Here is a 20,482-nt window from a genome sequence, read left to right as displayed (position 1 = left end):
TACAGCTGGGGATCTCTGGCTGGATCATGTTCAGAGGCAACGTACGGCGATCGGCATTAAACCGGTAACTGCTTTTCATGTTGTGGCTGATGGGTGTATTTTTTGAATGATCCTAAATTACTTCCAGGTCCAGTTTTCTGTCCTGTTTACTTGTCTGTTAAAATATAGCTCAGATTACAATGGGAAGTTCGTCTCTGTGCCAAAGAACAAGTGATTAGATTTTGGTGCAAATCCAGGAATTTTATAACATTTCAAGATTTGGCATCTTTGAACCTTTTCACTATTTTCTCATGAACTGCAGCTAAAAAACCAAACCAAAACCAAAAAACGGGGTATCTCATATGTTCATGTATCCCATGTACATATGAGATTCTCTGTTGTGTGAGTTAAGATGGAGACACAGACGCAGATTCAAATCTTCTAAAACTTTACTGTTATTGGAAAAACAACTGCAGGCTGTTGTCAGTTTGTTTGAGCTCCTTCAGGTTCTGTTTACCCTGTGGTTGGACTCTGTTGACACGGGCTTTGAACTAACCACCGAATCCTGCTAATTTCTGTGTGTGTGCGTGTGTGTGGTTCCTGCTCTTGGCCTGGCGTTGATCTGCGGATTTAAACGTAGCATGAACAGAGCAGATCGTGAGCACAGTCTGAGTCAGACAAATCCAAAATGAACACTGCGTGACTCTGATTTCCGGTTGTACTTCTTCAGGCTGCTCTCGGACGATGCATCGGCGGTTTGTTTCCGTCACATCTCGGCCTCCCGCCGGAGACTTGGCTCCGAGTTACGATGCCAACACATGGCTCCTTTTACCCAGCGAGGTTTTTTGTGATCAACGTCGTTATTCTCTGTTTCTCGCTCGTCTCCCCACAGTCTGCTGCCTCCTTCCAGTGAAAGCGAATCGAAGTTTTATCTCAGAGGGAAACAGCATATGTTGTTTTAATGGAATATTTTTTGCACAAATCACCCCTGCAGGACCATCAGTGTGTTTAATGTTGTTGTGGGTTTTGCAGCGGGAGGGAATTCGGCTCATAAGTCATTTAGCTGCAGAGCAACACACGAAACATCGGAGACTACGAGTCAGTGTGAACCGCAGGGATGAATCCTCTAACGTCACCGTCTTTACCTTGGGAGGTTCCACCGTATCAGCCCCATTGGTCCCGCGGGGTCATTCTCCTTGGCGAAGGCCGAAGTAGTGTGATGTTGTTAAAGCACCAAAAGAACACTCGATCAGTTTAAATGCACTGTAGTAACATGTACAAACCGTTTCCACGCAGCAGGCCAGTAATTGCATTTCTGTCCTACCTTCCTATTTTAGAACCATGGTTTTTTTACTTTAACTGGGTTAATGGCTCAATATACTGCTTTTTAAAAAAATGCTGTCGTGTGTGTGTGTGTGTGTGTGTGTGTGTGTGTGTGTGTGTGTGTGTGTGTGTGTGTGTGTGTGTGTGTGTGTGTGCGTGTGCGTGTGTGCAACCCCAAGCAAGTAATATTTTTGCCCAAATGTAACCAAAGCGTCATACGGACTTAGGGCTTGGTTAGATACAGGTTGTTCTTTTTTCCCATGAACCTTGTAAAAAGCCACTGACAAACCTGGTCACACCTACACATGGCCCAGAAATCAGCATTGTCCCTGAAGAATCTGTCTCTGATCACGTACCAGATACAGAAACCAGGTATCTGGTTTACATGACTTCGCACTTCCACCGCGAAGCCCTCTGCTTTCCGGCAGTGAATCCTGTGTTCTGATGGATGGTCCGGGGGACGGAGGGCCCCGCAGCAGCATCTGGAAACTGAATGAAAGGACCGACGCTGGGCACTCGTCTCTGCTGTGTCGGGGTCTCTCTCCGGGACAAAGGAGGAAGAAGAAAAGTGTGATCAGAGCGCACACACACACACACCTTCCATTCAGCTCTCACACACTTCACTTCACAGTCACTGAGAAGCTCACAGTTGTCTGCTTGGATTCGGCTTTCAGAGTTCACCGATGCTTGCTGCAGTGACAAAAAACGATTGTGTAGACCGGTGGTTCTCCCAAACTGCGGACCTGGGGTCTCTAGCGGTCCCAGTAGTCTGGTTTTGGGAAGCCTTGAGTTCAGCTGTAGGTTTTCTGAAATACTCCAGTACACTTGCAAGTTCCTTTGTTATTATACAGGGTCCAAACAGAAAGTACAGGCAGGTAATAATGTTTTCAGCTTCTGGTCATCAACTCGGGCTATCGAACTATTTTCTGACATTTGCAGCCTAAGTAATAAACTGATAGTTGCTGATGAAAAAGACGAGGATCATTGTTGCCGCAAAAAAGCAGCATTTGTTTGTGTCTGAACATTAAAGCAGCACCGATTGTCCCCCACCATGTCCAGCCCCCACCACCATCATCACGGTGTCTCCCAGCAGGCCCTTCAGCCGCTGGGATGGATTGATCGTCTCCGCGCTAATCGAGGGTAAATTAAATGAAGCGTTTGCCGGTGTCGGGGAGGCTGCCGAGCTAAACAGAGACTAATCCGATTTGAGCTCAGGTCAAATGTAGTTTGGTTTAAGCAACAGAAGGTCATCCGCAGGTCTTAAGTAAACTGTCAGTAAATCAGAGTTAGTCCACAGTCTGTCAGGCCTGGATTTCCCGTCCTGGATCTCAGTCCCTCTGTCCATGGAACGTTTCTTCTTTTCATGAACAGAGCCACATTTCTGATGTGTTTAAATCAGGAGAAGGCTGATCTGTGAGCATCCTGTACGGATCCACTTTTTCTCTTTCAATGGAGCCAACAGTTTTTCCTCTTGCTTCCAGCCTTCGCACTAAGCCGGACCGACCATGGCCTGGACCTGTCTCTGAACTGGACACAGATGTAGAACTGACATCCATCTTTTTAAATCTGACCTGGGGGAAAACGGCTTACGAGGATTTCACTAAACGTCAGACTGGTTCTTTTTATGCGCTGAGGAACACATGGCCTTGTAGTGAATCTATCTTTCTTTTAAAACCAGATGATTTCAGTCTGAGGTTCGGCTCATAAATCCTGCTGCGACTGACCCCTGAGACCAGCGTCAGAACCAGGGCTGAAGAGTCTGTAAATGTTCTCCACTTTTCTTCTGGGTGTTTGAGGCTCTCCAGAGGAGGAAGCAGCTGCGGCGACCACACCAAACCCAACACTCGGCCCCACCTGAGTCCAGGGGCCCCGCCCGTCTGCCCACAGTGCCAGGACAAGGACCCCAGTCAGCCGGGACAGGAAACAGACCCCTACCCACCCCCGCCGCCCCCTGGCCCAGGAACACTTCCTCTGATGGAGAGAAAGTGGCTGCTGGCTCCAGCCCCCCCCCCTCCTTATCGAAGCTCCTGCTTTGTGCGTTCCCCTGGGGAGGTGGAGCGCTCATTTTGCTACTTGGCGTCTCCTTGCAAAAACACAACACAGCCCCCTCCCCCTTTGTGCTGCACAATTAATCCCAAAGAAAAAGAACACGAAGGAAAACAGAGTGCGCCGAAGAATCCTGAGTCTGCAAAACGAGTGGCATGTTGCAGAACAAGAATGCATCTTATCAGTTGCAATTTTTCTCAAACGTTTAATTTCTAAAAATGCAACAACTTTAAGATTCACAGAGATTTTGTGCCAGCGCCCCCAAAGCACCCGAAAAATGGGGGACATTCTTTCATTTGATGCTGCTGCACAAATCAGGAGCTGAATTCGGAACGGAAGCCCGCGGTGGGTTGCTGTGGATGGGACTCCCCGAGCTTTCCTCCAGCCATCCAAAAGGCACGTTTACAGGAAATCTCTTCATCGTGTTCTCGCTCGCCAGAGGATGAACCGCTTAGATTTTTAACCGCCTTCCTGACCCTCGGGACAAACTGTGCGCTCCACGACTGACAGGGCTCCAGGTGAAGCTAAATCGCCCGGATGTTGTTTAAGGCCGGTGCTGAAATAAACTCTGCTGATTTAATTGAACAGAAGCCTGTTGTTTGTGTTATTTTCTGCTCATATTTAATTTTCTAACCATCACGTGTGAGAGACTGGCATGTCGTAAAACAGCAGAACACATCATCCGAGTTTCAGTCTTTGCACCCGCTGACCTGAGGGTTTGTTGGCGGCTACAGTCCATCTCCATGGAAACTGTCAGGGCGGTGTTACATATATTATATCACAGCACAATTAACAACATTTTTGTCTCGGTGCGTCGTCTGGACCTGTCAGTGTGGAGTTTGGAAGCGGAGAAACGTCCTGGCAAACCGCAGCGGCAGAAAGCACATCCTCCTGGACTGCTGGCTGCTATTTGATCGGCAGGAAACATGAGGGAAAATCGGAGTGTGGAGAAGGGGAGAGGAATGCTGACTGAGTCTCTTCTGGAGCTCAGACTACCCCTTGATTGGTCCGTTGTGTTGTCTGTTTGGATCATGGATTCATTATTTAAGTTGGGGTTCTTGTTTGGGTTTTTTTTAGCAGAAATGTTAAATATTCTCTGTGGCAAATCATCTCCATTGTGATGACTTGCTGTTGTTAATACGTCTTATGTGACAGTAAACTGAATATCTGTTGATTTTAGACCGTCACGGACCGGAGCTTCATCACGTTTCCTGGAAAACAGAAAGTGTGTTTAGTTGGTTGCAGCCCCATTTTGCAGCACTTCAGTGGCGACAGTTGACCTAAAATAAATGAAAAACGAACTGCGAATGAGATGAAACTGAGATGTAAACAGTGTTTTTTGAATTGAGTTTGAAGTGTAAACTCCAGGTTTAGCATCAGACCAATCAGTTTCATTCAACAGGACATGTGCTGCAACTTTATCTCCAGTTCTACTGAGCTCCCATCTGAGCTCAGTAAAACTTGAGGCTGTAACACGGTGCCATCATAAATCCTGCCAAGCAACAGTATAAAAAATTCTTATGTGGGAGTAAACTGAGGAGCTTTGCGTTGCGCGTTGCCGAAACTGTGACGGACTCTTTCCAGTTTTCCGACGTTTTATAAACCAAACAGTTCATCGATTCATCAGAGTCTGAACCTTATTTTTATAGTCTTTACATCATCCAGTGCAGAAATCCAGGGTTTGGTCGTAGGAATATACTGTAATTATAGGAAATAACAAAAATATAGTAATAAACATTAGCAGAAATATAAATCCAGCGTCTGAGGGTGTTGGTGTGTTTGTGTATCTGCTGCTGAAGGAGTTGTAGTTTCCTGCTATTTATGGATGATCTGGACTTCCTGTTTCCTGCGTCCGCTCAGCCTCAAGACAAAAGCTCCACCACACTGAGAACAGAAAAAAAAAAACCCAGCCCAACAAGGGAATATTTAGTGAGATTTATTAAGCTGTTTCAAAACTAAAAGCTTTAATCCAGAAAAGTTGAAGAAATCTGTCCGAGACAGCAAGAGTTTCAGGTTCGTGTTTATTCTGATTTTTTTTTTTCTTAATCTGTTGTTTGCGTTGGCAGAGCATTTTGATTATTTCAACCACTTCAGCCTCGTTTATGTCAAAGTTACCAACAGTTTAGACTCAGATGTTCCGAGCTCTCCAAAAAACCCTGTTTGCAAATTTGATTTTGATTTCGTTTGAAGGTCTTTTAAACTAAAATGTATTTTGGTTTTTAGTAGTAAAGACTTTTTAGTCCTGCGTTTTTCGTTGTGGACGTCGACTTCTAATCCTGAATTTACTCACTGCGTCTGACGGCAGCTGAAAGGTCTCTGACCCAAAATGACGTTGCGTTAGCTCAGCTCTGCTGCCGGCACGTTGTCAGGTTTGTCGCAGCTTCTCGTCTAATTCACAGTGGGTTGTGGGTGAATTTAGTCCATAAATCTGTTTCTCTTGTAACGAATGAGAACAGTGATTAGTTCGTTTGTCTTTCACATTTTCGTTTGTTTTTTGTTTGAGGTGACAAAACAAATGTCCTACATTTCCTCATAGTTCTTTCTCATTTTTGCACCCTTTGTAGTTCTTTTTGAAAGTGTATATAATCCCATCGCAGTGAACGAGCCTGTGTTAATGTCAGTGTTTGTCGGTGTAGCGCCCCCCTCAGGCTGTCACCGTAGTTTCATAGACACTGAAACTCAGAAGAATTGTAAAATTGAACTAAATTTTAACAAAATCCGACCAGTGGTTTCACCTTGACGTAAAGATACTTCTGAAACATCACACTGGAGCCTTGCAGTTCGATTTAAAGTCGGCGAAAGTCTCGTCAAAACCATCAGATGATCTTTGACGTCCACTTAGAGAACAGGTGGCATTTCTCAATACAAAGTCACGGGGGTTTTTAATCAGATTCTTTTCAGTTCAAATCCGATGAATTCCTTCAATATGTCGGCCTCACGCCTGCCTGGGGGAGGGGCGAGGGGGGGCGAGGAGGGTCTTTGTCTGTGAAGAATACGAGGGGTCGCCCGTGGCGGGGCGTCCTGCGAGCCGGCAGATGGCCAATAGGACGAGGGCGAGCAGACAAAAGTGGACACCAGACTTTCTCCTTTCAGAGCTGAACGTCAGAGCTCCAAGACACAAAACAGCGCCGGGGGGAGGGGGGAGGAGGCGGGAGGAGGGGGGAGGAAGCGCTGGTTGAGAGCAAGTGGCCCGTTACACACAGTTCAACCTTCGCTGATGCTGTGAAATCTGTCATCGTAACCTCAGGTCAAAAAGAAAAGATTTAATTTATTCATTGGAGACTGAAACTGTTTTAAAATGACAATAAAAATAATGATCTCAGTGTTAATACATTTTAAATCACTTCTGATCTTCTGTGTTTAAGGTTTACACATCAGAGCTCATGTATTTTAACCACTCCGCGTGTCTGCACAGGAAACACAACGGCTCTCGTCATTTTTTCCTTCTAGTCTACCCGAGTTCTACATGCGTGACTATAGTGAGTGTGTATCGGGTTCTGAGCGCTGCCAAAACACAGATTAACCTGCAACTCAATACTGTACCTGAACGCCTCCTGCGTGACACACACGCTCTGCTAACGTTCTGCTGTAGAAGCGTTGCAAAGCATCTACAGGTGACAAGCCATGGGTGTCCAGCTTAGCCGGACTGTGGGGGATCCGTCTTTGTTCAGGTCTCGGACCTTCGTTTCAAACCCCAGCGAACAAACTCACGTGTGTCGAGTGACAAAACGAAACAAAGGCCGTTTATTCTCGTTGCCTCTCAGAGGAGGCCACATCCTGCAGTTTTCGGTCACGCTGGTCACAGGGTGTTTTACAGACGTCCAGGTTGAGGTCCAGTTGTGACCTTTGACGCGACAACGGGTCTGGTTTTCTCTCTCTCTCGCTGGTCTTTCCTTCACTCTCTCTCTTTGTGTCTCCTTCTCCCCAGCGCTGTAACATCAGTAGCTGAGTACAGATGTCTCAGTAACACGTGTGGCGTCCTGATACTTTATTTTTCTTTCCGTATCAGGACGCACATAGAGGTTGGTTGTTACCTGTTGAAACTCTTCATTGGGACGTTCTTGGCTTCTACCTCGACCGTTGCTGATGCTGCTGATTCTGCGTGCTGAGGATTTTACCACCCGCTGAAAACAAGTGACACACTGTACCACTCCCGAAACACCAGAGAGAACACAGCCTCGGCCATTCGTTCAAACAACAGCCTCTAATCAGGAAAAATATCGCAAGGTTTTATCGACTGAAAGTCAATGAAAGACCCTTGATTATATTTTAATGGGCTGAGTGTGTGGCCTACCACAAACAGTTGTGTTTGTTTTTGCTGATTACCTATCATCAGGCAGTTCCCAGCAGTCCCAGCTCTGCTGTGCGCAAAGCGTGTTTTCCTCTTTTTAGAACGACCTATGTTTACTTTTTCCTGACATGCAACCTTTCGTGGTCTTGCAGACGATGACATATCGTTCAGAAGCAAAGGAGGCCGCGGTGTGACGTCGTCGTAGTGCTGCGGAACCTGTGAGAGCCGGAGGTGTCGATGTGTCAGCCCGGGTGAGTTCAGGTTGCATGTGAACCTTTTGTGGACTTGGGCTGACGGCTCCACAAATCGTGGGACTCGTTTTCCAGTTTCCTACCGCCAGTGTTTTTTTTGGCCCCGACCACCATCTTTCTCCAGCCCGAACCGAACTCCGCCAAACTTTATCCATACAAGTGGCGGATCAGAAACTAAAGCTCATGTAGGTCGTTTTGGAAGATGATAAAAATAAAACCCACCTGTCTGGTCGTGGAGGTACGAGGACCTGGGGGAGCTGTAACCTGCTTCAGTAACTTCATTCGCAGCCTGACCGACCGTTTTCATCCGTCTCTGATTAAAGTCTTCTTCAGTCCTCCTCGTTCCAGCTGTCGAGGTTTCCCCTCAGCACTTCCCATCCTGTTTCAGTGAAACAGGTCGGAGGTCAGTGATGCGTTTGGGGGTCAGCTGTACATTGTGTTGCCTCCCACCCCCCAGCTCTGACCTGTGGCACAGGATGGGCGTCGCCCCGCCTGAGCTCTCTCTTAGAGAACCTCAAGTCCGCTGTGACCTTCGACCTCTCCACGGCTGGCTCAGGAAATGAGCACTTGTGTTCAGACAGCTCAGCACCGTTCTGCACAGGACTTCTGGCTTTGCGATTATTTGTGATTACGTTTGATGTATTTTATGTTTTAGATTGTAGCTGGATTGAAAATCAGAATAAACCAGGCGGGATGAAAGATTTTAGTTCACGGAAGCTCTGCTCACAGGTTATGGAAAGTCCTGGACTTGAGGACAGGACGGTCAGGACAGGAATCTACTTTTCCGGGCATCGTTTCACACAACATTTAAAAAAAGAAGACAAAGTTGTCAAATGTTGAATGTGTCTTGTAAACTGCTTGTAAATCAGGAGTCATCTGCTCAAAGAATAAATCAACGCGATTATGAATCTGACCAGACGTTTAATGTCAGTTTTCACAACTCAACTGTCTTCGATGCTCTGTGCTGTGGACGCTCGCTCTTTTGGTGCCACAACGGTCCCCGAGGTTCGATACCCAGACGTCTACACGCGGTCCCGTGGAGTTCAGCAGGTAGATAAAGGCGCTAAAACAAGACTGTAGGACTCCGGTCCAGTCCCGGTTTACAGTCAGATCGTATCTCATTCTCATGGGTCTTTTGACTCGGACCTGTCTTAGTCTCATGGGTGTTTTGACTCGGACTTGTGTCGGTCTCGGGTGTTTTGATTCAGACAGGAGAGAGAGTCAAAACACCCACGCAACTGAGACAAGTCTGGGTCAGAACATCTGACTTGTTGGTCTTGGACTTGTCTTAGTCTCGTGGGTGTTTCGATTCAATCAGGTCGGCGCGAAAACACCCCCACCATCAAGACAAGTCCCAGTCAAAACATCTGATTTGTTTGTCTTGGACTCGTCTAAGCCTCTGCCACTGGGTCCACCTATCATACTTTTGTCCTTTTTTTCCTTTTCTTCCTCAGGTTGTCTTTAGCGGTGCTGCAACGATTATTCAATTATCAATCAACAGACTCCAAAATGAACTAAAATGATGGTTCCAAGTCATTTATCAAGCAACAATCTCTGCATTTAGCTTCTCCAATGTCGAGATTTGCTGCTTTTCTCTGTTTTTAAATCAGTTTACATCGAATTTCTTCGGACGGACACAATAAGTTATTTGAATACGTCGTCTTGAACCTCCGGGAAACAGTGATGGACATTTTGAAGACATTTAAAAGACATTTTGTAGACAATGATCAATTGAAACAGTAACTGTCAGATGAATCTTTATTTGCAGCCCTACTCTGTGTCCCTGCTCACTCTATATCAAACCAAAAACCTGGAACTGGACAGTTTTTTGTCCAATACCCTCCGCCTGCCGCTGTCAGATTGACGCCTGATAAAAGAAAAGGCATTAAAAAAAAAAACAGAGAGAAAATGAGGAGAAAATCGCTCGGCATTCCAGAAAACCAAAATAAACAGAAGACAGAGTGAGGTCTGGTTTAAGAAAAAAAAAAAACCCTCAGAGGAGACGTCATGGAAGAGGCTTAAGGGGAGGGGGGGCTATACAAAAGGAAAGTCTGTGTGCTAAAGCTCATGAAGCCCCTCCCTCCCTCTGTTCTCCCCCAACAGATGAGCTGGTGTGAAGAGAGGGGGCGAGCGACATAGACAAACACTGGGAGACAGGGAGAGGGAGCAGCTGGAGGCGACAGAGAGAGCCTCAGTAGTGAAGGGAGAGAGAGGAGGCAGCAGGACGGAGCATGAAGGAGCTGCAGAGTTTCTGTTTCTGAAGACGAAAACACAAAAAGGTAAAACTCTTCATGCTTTATTTACTCCGACAGAGCTGCTAAACTTTTCCTGTCTTTTTTAAAAATTCTCTTTTAGTGGCTTTTGCTCATTTATCACTTGTAGATTTTCCAATTTTTTTAAACCTATGCTGTGACTTTGTTTCTTTTGAGCTTTTTTTTTTAACTTTCTCCTTTCAACTGTTTGTTGTAAACCAGTTTGTTCTGGCTTGAAAAAGTGCACTGAGAAATGAGCAAAACCTAGACCACGTCCAGTAAGTCTGTCAGCTTTTCAAGTGACGCATGGGATGCAGTTTCATTGATCACCCACAGTGTGCGTTAAGAGAACTGACGCTGGTGGGGTTTTTTTTCTTTTCTTTTCTTTCATTGGTCGTCGGAAACTAAAATACACACGGGCTGTGTATTGGTCAGTTTTAGGAGCAGCAACAGAAATGTAGAAGCGGAAGCAGCAGCAGCAGTTGTAGTAATAATACTAGCAGCTGTGGTAGTAAGTGAGTAAAACTGTTTGTATTGTACTTTTAAAAAATCTGGTTTTCAGCCTGCTTCCAAATTAGAGAAAACGAGAAGTACGAAACAAAGGATGAAACAAATATAGATCGTAGTCATGTACAATATAAATATGGCAAATATAATTAATAAATAGTTGGAGCAGTAGTCATAGTAATCACACTACTAGTAGTAATAATAATAATAGCAGCAGAAGTAACTGGCATTAGTAGTAGTAGTTGTTGTGGTAGCTGGAGCGGTCGTTAAGTTTGGTTCACCAACGGGACAAAATGGGGGCCCCAGACTCTCAGGGGCCCCCCAGGCCCCAGGTTTACTGCCTGGTTTGTTGCAGTTTGATTCATTTCAGCTCAGTTAAATGGTTTTACTTGTTTTATTAATCCCAAACAAGACGATTAAGTAGGTCAAGTTTAAGCATGAAATCTGGACATTGGGATTTGTTTGACCAAAACAGTGTTGCTTGTTGGGAAATGTAGTCAAACTGGTCGTCGTGGAGACGGATCCGTGGATATGCGAACTCGGTGGCTGTTACGTCTTCATCCATTGCACCTTTAAGACTTCTCGTCATGTCGGCTTTAAAGTGAACTTAAGTTACTTAAGTTGGTTTTCATCCCATTAGCGGCAGTAAAGGGTGGTTGAAAGATCTGGAAAACGCAGGCAGGTGGACCTTGAGTTGGATTTGCTGTGTCAGAGTGCAAACGTAGGCTGGAAGTAAAGGTGTGTGAAGATACATACAAGTAAAATCTAAAAGAAAACAGCCCCTCAAACATCTCTGAATGACTCCCGGGCTCGTTCGAGATGACGAGGACTTCAGAGCTCCCGTGTTTTTACCAGATGTTGTGGCCCCGTGTCAAAGCCTCGTTTTAACCCCTTTATTGCTTCACGTTTCTCCGACGCGCAGCAAACCTTCGCAGGGCAGCGTTCAGTGCAGGAGCGCTGATCGTTTCCGGAGCTCTGATGGCCGGTTGAAGGCACCGGGGTTATTACACAGAGAGTGGGAGGAACGGGGGTCGGGGGGGTCTCAGGGCAGATCATCTCTGCCCTGAGACCCCCTAACAGGTGAATCCAGCCCTGGCGGTGGAGCCGATAGCGATCGTAGCAGTAGTGACAGTTATGGCAGTAGCGCCTTCGTTGATTCGGATTAGTCTCCGTGTCTCCTGGTGGGTTCTGTCGGGCCTGGAAGTGGTAAAATGTCAAATATCCGATATCCGGTTTCCAGAATCTCTGTTTACAGCGCAAATATCTGCACGTTTCCAGTGAAGTAACGTCGACCTCAGAAGTCAGTCAAACTAGCTGATGCTTTCTCCTCTGAGTTCCTATGAACTGGCAGAGAAACAGCAGCAGTGGTAGTTTTTCCTCCGTCTGTCTGGTGCTCATGAAGTCATCCCGCTTGATCCTCCTCCAGGTTGCGATGGGAAACACAGACAGTCACAGCAGCTTCGTCTCTCCTGCCAAACCCTCCTGCTCGCTCAGGTTCTCCTCCAGGAGGGAGGAGGTGCCGTCGGCTCGCAGCTGGTGGAGGAGCGGCCAAGAGGGCTGCAGGAGCCGGGGGAAGAACTATCCGAACCAGCACTCCGCCGGTCCCCCGTACACCTCCTGGCTTTACGAACAAGCGCCCAAAGCAGCCAGAGGGGGCCCCAAGCCGGGAGCTGGGTCTCCTCAGAGGTACAGCAGAGGGGACTGCAGGAGTCAGTTTGGATACCCGGAGAGCGGCGGGGGGAGTAACGGTATCTGTGGCAAGCGGACGTCTCTGGAGAGTGGCGGCAGCCCCAAAGTGCTGCTGCGCAAAGATGGCAGCATGACGGTGGAGTTTACCAACAGCAGGGTCGTCCCCGTGGAGCCGCAGGGGTTATCTGGCCTCCCCGCCATCGCCACCGCAGCCACCGCCGCGCCAGGGGCCGAACCCTCCCTCCGCACCAGCAAGGGCAGCTCGCTCAGCTCCGACGGCTCCTGGTACGACTCGCCCTGGGGGGCCGGCGCTGAGCTGGCCGACAACGTGTTCGTCTGCGAGCAGAGCATGGATAACAGCAGCGGCTACACCACCTACTCCTCCACCCGCACAGAGGAGACCGCCACCAGCAGCAGTGGCTACAACACCTTCTTCTCAGCTCAGGCGGAGGACATCTCCCCCGGATTTAACTCCACGATCCTCTTCCCCGCCGCAGAGACCAACGGGTTCAGCTCCGCCGCGGGTTACACCACCTGCTCCTCCGGTCGGACGGAGGACAGCGGCATCGGGGACTCGGTGATCCTGCAGCAGAACCTCAGAGACTTCAGCCTGGTTTCATCCCCCGCTGCGTCACTGGACAGCGTTTACACCAGCCACAACGCGCTTCCCGCCTTCCCCACAGCACCAGACTGCCACCTCCAGCAGCAGCAGAGGAGCGCCTCCTCCTCCTCGGCGCTGCTGGACGACGTCATCCAGGAGGAGGGCGGTGCAGGTGGAGGTGTGGAGCAGTGTTACTCCTCCCTCACGCTGCCCTGCCGCAGGGCCGAGCCCCTCAGCAGCGGCCCCACGGGCGGGAACAACCGTAAAGACTTCCTGAAGAGCCGGATCAGACGGCTGAGCGACTGGACAGGAAGTCTGAGCAGGAAGAAGAGGAGGATCCAGGTGAGAAACCGTTTCACAAACATTTCAAAAACTCAACTCATTGTCTAAAAGCAGTGGAAGTTGTACGAATATATGGAAGATTTAAAACGTCCAAATAAAAACAAATTAAACCAAGAGAGTGAAATACAAGACACATTATGCCACTTATTTCATAATGTCGTAAATACATGAAAAAATGTTAAAAGAACAATTATTTAGCTTTTTGTCTTTAATAACTGCATGAATTTTTTTCACTGCGACGTGAATTTATCCGTTTTTAACATGTTTTTCCTTTAGTCATGAACTAGTAAATGTATAAAATAAAAAGGGATTTTATTTCACCTTGATTCTTTTGATTTGTTTCTATATCGGCGTTTTAAATCTTCCATATGCATGTGGCTACAGAGATGAAAACAGCATCTGTAGCAGCGACTTTACCTAAAGTGGTGCATGATATGCAATGTTAGTTGTGGTAATGGACACATCTTTATTTATTTTTTCCATTTCTAATTTTCTTAAATATCTTTTTTTTTTCTTCTCTTCTGAAAAAGCTTTTCTGTTCAGTATTTCGGGATTTCAAATTTCACTTTCCATTTTCGAATTTCATATCATTTATGTCCATATTTGTCATTTTAATATCCAACATCCTTTTTTTTTTAAACATTTAATTAGTATTACAGTATCATCAGTTTTACAGTTTTCCCTTTAAATTTTAATTTTGAGTAGAATCATCCTCCGTACAGGTTATAGTTGTACTACTGTAGGTCAATGTTTTTATGATAAACACTGAATATTTAAAACTGCATCATTGTGGACACGTAATACACAGTGGCTTGTTAGAATAACGTAATTCCCTGGCGGTGTGGCACAGTCCATAATTACTACTGTACTCTGGACGTTCGTGATGTTCAGTTTATCATCAAAATCCCCGCCAGCAGCAGCTGATCCCAGCTATCACATTCAGGCTTTTCATAACACGCACCAGCAATCCGACGGTTTGGTTTCATTCGGAGCGAGACTTGGCTCGGACAAACGCCACTTCCTGTTTACGTTCAGCAGGACGGGGTCGCATCCCGTCTGCCTTGAATCTGAACGTGGAACAAGAGCTCGGACACTGACGCCAGACGACACGTTATATTCTTGTTTACTGCAGTCTGTTTCCATGGTGATGGAAACATTCTCACGGGTGTGTAGCAGGACGTTGGTGACAAAAATCTGTGTTGAATTTTGCAGCCAGGGCTTTTTTACTAAGGACTTCACTGGTGTCGTCGAGCACACGTCCATTGGACTCCAGTTTTACATTCTACAGCTGCTGTTATGGGCTGAGTAGTACTGACTCTAACGGCCAGACTAGGACTGCGACAAGCAGTTATTTCCTTCTTCATCACTTTCTTTATAAAATGGTGACGATCACCATTTCACGCGGCCCAGTTGGAGGACTTCAGATGCCGCGTTTTGTCCGACCAGGACATTTTACGCTCATCCGCTGATTGACTCATCGTTGCAGCTCTTTGTACACAAAAAAGTCAGTTTACTGATCAGTGGAGTCGGTGCTTGAATACTCAGCAGCAATGGAGGACCCCTGCCCCTGCACCGCCTCCTGTTGAACACCCCCGCCCAGCTCCCCCCTCCCCTCGCCCCCTTCCCCCTTTTTTTAATTCCAGTCAAAACACGGGGAGGAGTGCAGCATATTCACACCCAATTATCTGTAATGAAGGGAAAAGCTGTGGTTGGTAAAACTAACACATAAACACATTTCACTCCTTAAAAGCAAATTTACGAAACAACTACGGCAAATAAATACCAACAATAACCGGAATAAACCGGAATAAACTAGAATAAACTGGAATAAACTAGAATAAACTGGAATAAACCAGAATAAATCTGAATTTGGCGTAAAAGGAGAACCGGGTGGTGTGTGACACACCAGTGTCTCTGTCTTCATCTTCCTGTCCCGTGCAGAAAAACTTAAATTTTCCTCTTTTACTTTCGGTTTTGGTGTTGAAAGAAACACCAGAGTAAAGCTCACGTCTGATTTCTCCTCAGGAGCCCTACGGCAGCGACACCAGCGATGTTTTCATCAGCGGACTGAGCTCGGGGCTGGTCGGCTGTGGCACACCGTGGTCTTCCAACCCCCTCCACGTTCTGAACCAGAACCAGGTCCCTCCGATCCACTGTGGCTCCTGCAGAAGCCTGAACCAGAACCAGTTCCCTCCAGCCCACTGCGGCTCCTCCAGGAGCCTGAACCAGAGCAGCGACGCCCAGCGGCAGAACATCTACGAAAACTTCATGCAGGAGCTGGAGATGGGCTGCAGCAGTGCAGCCGACCGGACTGATCCGTCGGAGGGGGATGGAGAGGAGGAAGAGGAGGAGGAGGAGGAGGGGGAGGAGGACATGGATGGGGACGTGGAGTTGGGAGGAGGGGAGCAGCTGGATGTCCTGTTCGAGAAGGAGCAGGGTGGTGTGGGGCGGATGGCTCTCCTTCTCTCCCTTCTCATCACTCATCACAACAAGGAGGAGAAGAAGCTGCTGAGGTCGCCGCCTGGTGGAGAACACTACTCACTCACACTGAAAGGTCCCCCTGTGCCTGCGACCAAAAAAAAAAAGGACCAATTCTTTATTTAGACTCCTGGAACCTGGTCTGGGATGACGCCGAGACTCTTCCAAAAAAAAAAAAAAAAAAGCCCCCCCAATTTCCATTTATTTTTTTTTCCAATATCAGTTCTCTCTTCATCTCATTCTTTCATTATTCATTCATTTTGAACGCTTTTGTTTTAGTGCAGCTCAAGTACAAACAAACACACACAAAACAAACAAAAAAAACAAGTGTCCTCGGGGAGCTTCAGTACAGGAGCCATCATACACTCCCAGCGGTAACTCCTGCAGGTTGAAGGCTGCTAAGACCATGAGCGGTTCTCTCTACCGGGACATGATCCCACATCCACATAGATAAAACCGAGGAGAACAGAGCCCGGTCTGCAGCAGACTTAACGTGTCTGATTCAGTGTCTGAGAGAAAAATAAGGGGAATCATGGATCGTGTTGTTAAGTAATTCACATACTAGTAAAGCTGAGCTGAAATACCGTTAAATTGGTAAGAAGGGGTTGTAAACAGATTCTAAAGCCAATTGAGGAAAATGTGTGGTTTGTGATATTGGGCTGTAGAAATAAAAACTGACTTGACTTCAGGTCAACAACACCTCCCGTGCTAAATTCGCAAGGCTGTCTTTTAATTGAAACTACTCACAGCTGAAACAGAGCCTCGACACCCCTGAAAGCTCCAGCTAAGTCGTACAAACCCTGAGATCAGAACAACGTGGCTCTGCAGTGAACAGTAAAAGATAAGTGATGGTGGATGACGGAGTTCCTGGGAAACAACTCATCGGTCTTTCCCCTCAGGTTGCTCTCTGCTGTTTTACGAGACGTACGGGAGGAGCGGCGGGGCCGAGCGGGAGCTTTCTCCTCGTTACGCCCTGCTGGCCGACGACAGCATCGTCCAGGCCGTCCCCGAACATCCCAAGAAGGAGCACGTCTTCTGTCTGAGCAACTCGTACGGAGACGTCTACCTGTTCCAGGTGAGGGATCCGCTCGCGCGCAGCCGGAACACACGTTTTGGTTTGATTCACTATTCTCTATTCAGTTTTTATTTTAGGCTTGTTTCCGTGTTGTATGCAAATGTGAGCAGGAATCAAAGTCTCTTGGTGGATTTAGGGAAACTCTGAGGGGTTGCGAAATCACCCACTGATGACTCACAAGCAGCCAGAATCAAACCTGAATCTCGTTCCTGTAAATAAATCTGCTCCTGTGACATTTTTAACATTTCTGAGTGGAGCTGCAGAGGTTTTCTGGGACGTTTTCCCCTCTTTCTCTCTATATTTGAACCCTCTCAGTTTTCTCTTGATTGTCTGCCTTCTGATTGCTGGCCTCGTTTCTTCCCCCATCACACTCTGTCATTTCAGTCCCAGGACAGTGTGAATGAATGGGACGTGGTGTTGTGGAGGGTTGCGGTTTCTCTCCAGCACAGAACCGTCAGCTTCACCACAAACATGCACACAGGCCGGGAGACATTTTACGATTCCTCTGCATCTGTTTTACTTGGAAATGACTGTGCGGCTGTTGGCATTTCCTCCCTCTGCTGCCTGCTCTCCACCGCCGTCACCGAAGGAAAGATGGGTGAAATTCAAGAGTAATGTGGACTGTCTTTTCAGTCAGTTTTGACAGAACTGCTCAGACAACAAAACTAAAGCACAAAGGACTCTGAGCACACAGAAACCTGGGTTTTAGAGAATTGTCTTGCTGCCTTAGTTTTTGACTATTAAACCTCAAAAAAACATGGCTGTGGTCTCACCCGAGGAGATGTTTTGGAACCTGGAGTTTGCGTTTGCCACTTGCCACCATCTTTGTCACTTACTCCAACTATAAAAACATGATTTGGTGAAAGGTGGAGGAATGTAAAAGTAGATGAAGTGGAGCTAATAGCAGCTACTGCCAAGGCACAATGTGACAGACAGAGGCTTTAGGACACGGAAAGTATCCTACAGAGTTTACTGTTGGATCTGTTAATGCACAGGTAAACAAATAGCTCAGGTGTTAACTGCTGCTAGATCCACAACGTCTCCTTTTTACATTTCTATGTTTTCTGTTTCAGCAGACAAGCTGCAGTATGTAAATTAGCTTTGGAGCTGCCGTAAGGGGGAGTTTACGGTTTCCCACTGCCTCCAGTCTTTGTGCTAAGCTAGGCTAAACGCAACCTGGATCTCTCTCTTCACTGGACGCACGGAGATGAAACTCATTTCCATTTTCTCATTTAATTCCTGCTGTTCCTTGAAAATGAAATAAGCAGACAGCTGTGTGTATTTCATTTTAGGTATTTAGCTTCTAGTACAATAAATGAATCCACAGCATAAACTAGTTCAAAGCAGATCCATATATTGATCTGCAGCAAACAGCAGGACTTGAGAGGGTCAGAGGTCACAGCGCTCTTAAGTGTCCTCGCTGGCAGCAGCGCTGTTGATTCAACGAGGGAACGTTTATCTCTGTGACCGTCTTCCTCTCGCTTTTTACGAGCTCAGAAAACACTTCTCTATTCCCAGAGTAGCTCTCACCGCCCTCAGCTGTAGAGTGTGTTTACAGACACACAAATCACACGGCGTCCCTCTCATCAGGTCTCCATGGATCCTTGAAGGTTCACTGTGGAGGAGGAGGAGGAGGGGTGAATGGATACTGAGGTGTCGAGGAGCTTTTGTCAGGGGCTGAAGATGAAGGCCGGAGGAGGATGAAAGCCCTCTAATGGGAGTCACGACACCCGGCTAATTACTGCAGCAAATGTTCCTCTTCACGACGATGACCACGACAGCGAGCTGGTTAATCCTCTGACACGTTTCCCCCCTCAACAAAAACACCTGTTAGTGTCATTAGATGAAAAATACTGTTTCAGTGACCTGAAAACTCTGGAACAGCATCCAGACCATCGGGGGAAGACTAAAGTGCTGCTCTGTGCTGTTCAGGACTCCCTCGTGTTCTGCTCTTAAAGGAAATGTTCCTTGTTACTCAGCTCAGTTCTTATTAAAATGTTTTCCCCTCATTAAGTTCTCATTAGTACCTGATAGAAAGTAAAGTTTATCGCCCTCTTTTTATTGGTGGAAAACATCAAGGTGTCTGACTGAACTGGGAGATACGTAATTTTTGAAAACAAGTTTCATCCCAACGTTTGAAGGGATAATAATTCCTCTGTTAGTGAGAAGCTTCAGATCAGCTTATTTACGCGGAACCACAGGTTGAATGATACCATGTATAAAAAAGGTTTAAAGCAATCAGCAATAGTTTCTTTTATTAACATTGGATCAAACAACTGCAAATAATTGTGTCTCTGGTGGTGAGAATTCTGACCAGCTCTGCAGCTCTGCTGAGCTTTTTAGCCTCTTTTACCTCCTAGTTTTGTTTTGTTTTTGTTTTTGTTTTTTGTTACAGCAGCAGCAGGCAGATGTTTTCAGCTGTAAAAAAAAAAAAAAAAAAAAACACTGTCCACTACCTGCTCAGTAGCAAACAGCAGACAGACACAGTCAGAGACCAGCTGGTGAACACGGTGGAGCATTTAGCAGATAAAGAGCCAGATGTTTCCCCTCAGGAGCCGGTGGAGACCAAAACCAGAGCTAAAAGAGAGGGAGCACTGGACCTAGATCCATCAGGTGACACAGACACCAGATCCAGATGAAGGGTCATGTTGCTCTGGAACTGCTGGATATAAGTAGCTGGTTGATCACATGTTGGACACAACTACTTTATGATATGTAAATTTTGTGTTTATAGGTTATTCTGCTGCCTCCAAGTGGCCAAAAAATAAAATCACATTTTTTAAAATTTATTTATTTATTTATTTTTAATTAAAGCAGTGAACGCATCCCTTTAAGTGCCAATCAGTGATCACAGCCACATGAGTATTTGTTTTTCACAGATACTTGGAATCCACCAGGGCTGCGGATTTGAGGCCTCAATAAGTCAAGTCATAAGAACAAGACTCGGCTTCAGGCTTGAAAGCAAAAACATTTGAGGCTCAAGTTTTGACTTGGCAACATCTAGAAACAGTAAAAAATCAAATATGACAGCGTCAGGTAGGATAGTTAGGGATTAGACCTGTGGATTTAAAAAACTTGGTCTCAGTTATGTAAAAAAAAACCCTATTAGTAGATTTGAAAGGAAAATGTTCTAAAGCCACGTCATGTCAGCAACCGACGTGCAATTTGCTTTGACAAGACTTGAGACTGGACTTGGAATTTGTCCACCAAAGACCAAATCTGGAATTTACATGTCGTCTTGCCTGGACAGTTTTGAATCCTTTTCTCTGTTGCAGCCTCAGTCTCCTTTTGCCTAATGCAGCTTTGAAACAGTGAATAAAGATGAACCGGCTTGCTTTTGTCTCCTCCAGGCCACCAACCAGACGGACCTGGAGAACTGGGTGACGGCCATCCACTCTGCCAGCGCCTCCCTGCTGGCGAAGCGTCAGGGGAAGGAGGACACGCTGCGTCTCCTGCGCTGCCAGAGCCGCTCGCTGCTGCACAAGATCGACATGGACGGAAAGATGAAGAAGATGGCCGAGCTGCAGCTGTCCGTCATCAAGGAGCAGAAGAGCAGGAAGGCTGTGGAGAGCCAGGTCAGTGAGAGCCAGCGTTTACTGGGATCGAGGCACTGGGACGCAGTTCAGTCAGACTGGCCCATTAAGGTCG

General features: G+C 46.7%; 1 protein-coding gene across 3 annotated transcripts in view; it reads left to right on the top strand.

The window, feature by feature from the left end:
- Positions 1–20,482, top strand: part of LOC120788936 (T-lymphoma invasion and metastasis-inducing protein 2) — a 54,645-nt gene that overhangs the window by 12,292 nt on the left and 21,871 nt on the right. Inside the window, exons 1-7 of one of the 3 annotated variants that reach the window (XM_040125231.1) lie at positions 5,261–5,361; positions 7,792–7,890; positions 9,994–10,169; positions 12,076–13,281; positions 15,307–15,835; positions 16,659–16,834; positions 20,185–20,409. In XM_040125231.1, coding sequence (XP_039981165.1) covers positions 12,082–13,281; positions 15,307–15,835; positions 16,659–16,834; positions 20,185–20,409 — 2,130 coding nt within the window. In that variant the 5' untranslated portion in view covers positions 5,261–5,361; positions 7,792–7,890; positions 9,994–10,169; positions 12,076–12,081. Of the gene's footprint in view, positions 1–5,260; positions 5,362–7,276; positions 7,891–9,993; positions 10,170–12,075; positions 13,282–15,306; positions 15,836–16,658; positions 16,835–20,184; positions 20,410–20,482 lie in introns of those variants that run through there. The other 2 variants (XM_040125232.1, XM_040125230.1) reach the window with 2 other exon arrangements.

The sequence above is a fragment of the Xiphias gladius genome, chromosome 4 (assembly GCF_016859285.1).
Source record: "Xiphias gladius isolate SHS-SW01 ecotype Sanya breed wild chromosome 4, ASM1685928v1, whole genome shotgun sequence".
Lineage (NCBI taxonomy): Eukaryota > Metazoa > Chordata > Actinopteri > Istiophoriformes > Xiphiidae > Xiphias > Xiphias gladius.
The sequence above is the reverse complement of the archived record's forward strand: the minus strand, read 5'-3'. Positions and strand labels throughout refer to the sequence as shown.